Source organism: Cystoisospora suis (genome assembly GCF_002600585.1).
Source record: "Cystoisospora suis strain Wien I chromosome Unknown contig_3898, whole genome shotgun sequence".
Lineage (NCBI taxonomy): Eukaryota > Apicomplexa > Conoidasida > Eucoccidiorida > Sarcocystidae > Cystoisospora > Cystoisospora suis.
In genome coordinates this window covers 1-5376 of record NW_027156693.1, presented here as the reverse complement: position 1 = coordinate 5376, position 5376 = coordinate 1, and the positions used below count along the sequence as shown (strand labels likewise).

General features: G+C 41.9%; 2 protein-coding genes across 2 annotated transcripts in view; one reads left to right on the top strand and one right to left on the bottom strand.

Moving 5' to 3' along the window:
- CSUI_007385 (purine nucleoside phosphorylase) overlaps nucleotides 1-3056 on the bottom strand; it is a 5102-nt gene extending 2046 nt beyond the window's left edge. Inside the window, exons 1-2 of the mRNA XM_068067531.1 lie at nucleotides 1751-3056; nucleotides 682-1018 (exon numbers count right to left, since the gene is read on the bottom strand). Coding sequence (XP_067920490.1) covers nucleotides 682-1018; nucleotides 1751-1792 — 379 coding nt within the window. The 5' untranslated portion in view covers nucleotides 1793-3056. The remainder of the gene's footprint in view (nucleotides 1-681; nucleotides 1019-1750) is intronic.
- CSUI_007384 (uncharacterized protein) lies at nucleotides 2241-5192 on the top strand (the record flags this gene model as incomplete). The annotated part of the gene is made up of 2 exons (XM_068067530.1): nucleotides 2241-3612; nucleotides 4858-5192. Coding segments are annotated over exons 1-2 (573 nt in total), but the record flags the coding sequence as incomplete, so codon positions are not given.
- Between the last annotated feature and the right edge of the window lie 184 nt (nucleotides 5193-5376).

Here is a 5376-nt window from a genome sequence, read left to right as displayed (position 1 = left end):
ACACATATACATACGTATACATATATATATATACATATATATATATATACCTTGGAGATGTGAGTGTAGCTAGGATCTGCGAAACTGGATACCCAGAAAAGGCACAAACTGATTTGCCGTGTATGGTGTACGTACACCTTTAACAACTACATACATATACACACACATATATACATACATATCCATACATACATATTCATACATGTTCATACATACATATTCATATATATATATATGTACATTTATACGTATATTGAGTTGGTGTAGTCTCTTTCGAAATCAGTAGGTAAGAAGATTTAAACATGCATGCAGAGACGAAATCTGCCTCCATGAAGAAGTCCAAAGGAGAAAAGAAAACACAAAACGTTGAGGTGCAAAAATTCAAAAGATGTCGAGACCTCCTAACCATACAAACTCACACATACACCTGCCTAACCAAATACACACATACCAACACATACATAGATAGTCTCCAAATACGACACATACATGCATGAAGTTAGATACACCCCTGTGTACCTCGATACATCTCTCTACAGATATGTGTACATTTATGTATGTGTATAGTTAGATGAACATACATATGTATGGAGTTTTGGAGATTTGTGAAGAAGAGACGAGACAAGAGAGATGAGACAAGAGCGAAGTGGAGAAATTACCACGGCGGGGCTATGTGTGTACCTGGCGGCATCGTATTAGCTACATAACCCGAATCATTAGCAGCGGCGTAAGGAACGAAGAGATCTCCTTGTTTCAAAAGATCAGGACGTAGACTCCCACATGTCCCCGCTCTGATCAAGACTTTCGCTCCGAGGTGAATTAACTCCTCACAACAGATCGCTGTGCCTGGAGCGCCTATACCATGAGATATCACTGTTAAAGGCTGGCCGTCGTATTCAACAGAGAAAGAACGAAATTCTCGACAGAATGTGAGCTCTCTCTTCTTCTCACACAGATTCGCCACCGCCTCTGTCCTCGCAGGATCTCCCACAATTATACACACTGGCTCTACTTGGCCCTGAAAAGAGAAAGAAAGAAAGAAAAAGAAGACACACGTGATGACATATAGAGAGAGATTGAGAGAGAGGGGAGAAAGAGAGGAGGAGAAAGACAAATGTAAGGATATAGAGGAAGAAAGAAAGAGCAGAAAGACAAAAAGGTGCCGATGCAGAAGAAACGATGAGAGGAGAAGATGTATGCGGGCGCGGTGTATATACGTAGAGAGGGAGAGGACGAGAGATAAAGAGAATGTATGTAGATGTATGTATATATGTATGCACGTATGTCTATGTACGTATAGGAATGTAGACTTAAAGGAAAAAGCGGGAAAGGTGTATGTAGACCGGAGAAACTCCTCGGTGTAACGATAGTTTTGATTCACGAAGAGAAGCAGCAGTAGAAGATGACGCTAAGAGGAACGACGTGGAAGTCCTTTCTTTGTGCGGTATGACATAATTCAAGAGAAAGCCAAAGAGAGGAAGAGAAAAGAAACACTTAAGAACAATTATAGAGAAAGAGAGTGAGAAACGATCGCTCTCAGAAAGAGGAAAGCGGACTTCAAGAGCCATAAGAGAAGATGAAGAAAATGAAGCGTAGGTAGACCAGTAGTGACTTGTGTTTCACATTCTTAAGAAAGAGGACTTCAAGCAGCTCCAAACACCCCAGAAAAGAAGAAGAGACTCTTGTCTCTCATTTCTTCTTGCTCTACTGTTTCCGTAGCTATTTTTCTTCCACTTCTTTTCTTCCTTACCTTTCTTAGGCTAATGTGCGGCTGGACTTCCATGCCCTCCATTTTGTCGGGGAATCTCTCAAAGAAAAAGGAAAGACGAAGTGGAAAGAGAAAGAAAAGAACAAAATTGAAGACGAGAATACTAACGGGGGATTTACTTCAAAGAGAAAAAGAGAAAAAAGAAAGGCGCGAAGAATAACGAGGATGAAAAGGCATCACTACCGTTGAACGGTCGTTATCGGCGGGCGTGTGCACCGCCTCTCGGAAGAGGAGGAATGAGAGAAAGCTTGGATGGGAAGGAGAGAGAAAATCGACAAAAGAAGAAAGGAGATATAGAATAAATCGAATAGAAAGGATCTAAAAAAGGAGAAACTTTTCACAAGAAAGAAAGGGGAGAAACTTTTCTGCGTGACCGCCACACCCACCGTCGTACTGTCTGTGTATAGCTATCGATCTGTCGGCGGTCATGGGACACGCTGAGGCAGACGGGAAAACTCTTTCTTCAAATACACACTTCTCTCTCTATTTCTCTTCTTATTTCACGTATACCTCCCTTTCCTCTTCTCTCCTATCTTCTCTTCTTCTTCCTCTCCTCTGCCGCTCCCTTGCTTCATTTGTACATTGATGTATGATCTTCTCTTCCTTCCTACATCTCTCTTCCTCTCTCTGGGACAAAGAGGTGTTTCTTACGGTTGATATATTTATATCTAGATAAGTAGATCAAGATATAGAGAACGAAATATAAAAGCTGTGGAGATAACTACATCGAGAGAGACTCTGGTCCTCCCCGGTCGCAAAGAGGAAAGACCTTCCTTTCTCTCTTTCTTTGAATCCACTCCTTTTTCTTCCTTCTTTCTTCTTTCTTTGAAAGGAAGAGCTCTCTGACTTGAAAACAAGAAATATCGCAAAGCAGCTCACATTCTACTACATGTCGTCGATTCCTTAGGCCTCTCAGAATACCCCACCTCCCTCTAAAGCTTCTTCTTCACACCTCTCACCTTGCTAGACGCTGTGTATAGATCGCGTAAGCACACAACAAGAGAAATACGGGTGGGAAGGTAGTGCCAAGTGAAAGAAGAGGAACACTGAAAAGAAGAGAGAGAAATTTGAGAGAAGAGATGAGAACGAAGTGAGAAAGGAGTGAAGAGAGAGTGAAGAGAAAAGATGAAAGCGAAGGAGAGCAGCCAGAAGAAGCAGCAGCAGCAGCAGCGGCAGTATCGATTCAATGGAGAGAAGAGAGAGAGCGAACGATCGATCGTTCTTTATCGTCTCTCCTTTTTCTCCTTCTCTTTCCTGGCGGATAGGAAGAACTTAGTTTCAATGCTTGACGTGTGACACCTATCTCTCTTCTTTCTTTCTTTCTTCCTTTCTTTTCGAGGTTTCTCTGTCTTGCTCTTCAGCAGTGGCGACAAAAGAAGAAAAGTAGACGATGAAAAAGATGCCCTCCTTTCTTGAGTCAGAAGAGCGGTAGATAATCTTTCGCCTCTCTTTTTCTTCCAAAATTTCTTCCCTTTCATCTTTCTCTCTCTCTCATTAGTTCTTTTTCTTTTGTTCCCTCCCTTTCCTTCTGTAATTCCACAGTCTGGTCCTTTTCTTTCTCGTGCTTCCGTCTTCTTCTTCATCTTTCCTCGAATTCTTCTTCAAGATGAACGAATCTAAAACTCCCATTTCTTCCACGTCTTTCTCTCCTCACGAGAATGGCAGGAAACGGGAGGAAGAAGGAGATCGAGAAGGAAGAAAGTGTCTTTCTTTGTCATCTTTGAAACATGAGCAGGTGAAAGACGAAGAAAGGAAAAAGAAAGAAAAAGATGAAGAAAGACCACACCAAGGAGAACAAGGACAAGGAGGAGGAGGAGGAGGAAACTTAACGATCTTCTCGAAAGGTCAGAAAGAAGAAGAAAAGAAGGCAAGAAGAGAAAGATGGTCGGGAGAGAATCTTTCTTCCCGCTTGTGTAAAGAAAAGAACAAGAGAAAGAAAAAGTGTATATAGGACAATGGTGGTGCAAGATCTCTCTCTCTTTTTCTCATCTTCTTCACTTCTTTCTTTTCCATTCTCTTACTTCAACAGCAAGTCAAGCTTTCGTTTCTTTTCTCTTCATTCCCTCCCTTTGAATTCTTGTGTCTTCAGTTTCTTCTTTCTATCTCTCTCACGTTCTCTCTTCCTCTCTCTCTCTTTCGAAATTCTCCTGCTCATCTTCAACATGGCTCTATCCTCCAGTCACATAGACATGCCTACACCTCCTAACGTGCTCCCTGTCTATCTATTGATATCTACAGATGCACCTATGTAGGCATATATGGCTATTAGGATATATGCATATACGTATACATCTATCTATCTATCTATAGCCGAGATACTGGAATTTGAAGATGAGACTTCTCCATCGGTTTACCTTCCTTCTCTCTCGCTGTCTATTCTCTCCCATTCTGCCTCGCTATAGTAATGCTAGAATCCTCTGACGCCCTTCTTTCCTACGCTGCCTTCTCCTCTCTCCTTTACTCATTACATATTTCTATATAGATATATATATATATATATATGTACATAGGTATCTATGTGTATGTGTGTCGCGTGTATACGTTGAACATGTACTTCTTGTCGGCAGCAGGCTCGTAGTGGTCACGTTTGTATGTACTTATGTCTATGTATACACACAGAGAGGCATCTATCTACTCTCTACATGTCCTGATATAATCGTGTGTTATCTCACTATCTCTAGGTGCGCATTCCTAGACTATTTATATTCTCCGTACTATTTTTCGTCATTGTATATTCAAAGCTCTAAAAAGTAGCTAAGTTATGCGCCCGGTCATCCATACAATACGGATCGTCGTAGAGAATTTAGGTGCTTCAACACGAATGGGTACACTAAGCTATCCCTCGTGCTCTTTAGATCTATGTACGTGTATATACACCAGACGACAGGATGGAGGTGTATATACACCAGACGACGGGATGTACGAGCGTATGCACAAGACAGTGGGGGAGTGTGACGAGGATCTGAAAGGGAGGCGTATTCAAAGAACAAAGGCAACTTCTTTTCTTTCTGCTTCAGTTTTCTCTTCTTTCTCCAAAGGACGTTTAAAACTGTCTTTTGCTTTTGTTCCTTCCTTCTCCCCTTCCATAGCCTTTCAGGAGATTATGAATATCTCTATTTCTCCTAAGAAAGACGAAAAGAAGTCGTCACTGGGTGATCGTGGAGAGGGAGATGAAGGAGAAGAGAAAAAGAAGAAGAAGGTGTCTCTTCAGCATCGACACGGACGGGAGATCGACGGCGATGCTGACGTGGCTTCCAGAGATCAAGACGAAGAAGGAGAGAGAATAAGGAAGAGAAGAAGGATAGAAGAAGAACAAGAAGAAAAAGAGAAGAGAGAATGTCCTGTGCTAGCCTTAAGGCCAGGTCTCTTTAAGGAAATTGATAGACAAAAACAACAGAGCAAACTTCAAAGAAAACTGCTAGCTGTAAGTTGGCTCAGAACTAGACACTGAGAGATCTAGACACAGACGCTTAATAGACACGTTGGGTGGACAGTTGTCGATATGCGATAGCTAGCTGTGAGCTATTCCACCATCCTTCGTCAGCGTGACCTCGCCACAAACAAAGACAGGTAGCTACCGTTTTCACCACTGCTAGCCATTAGACATG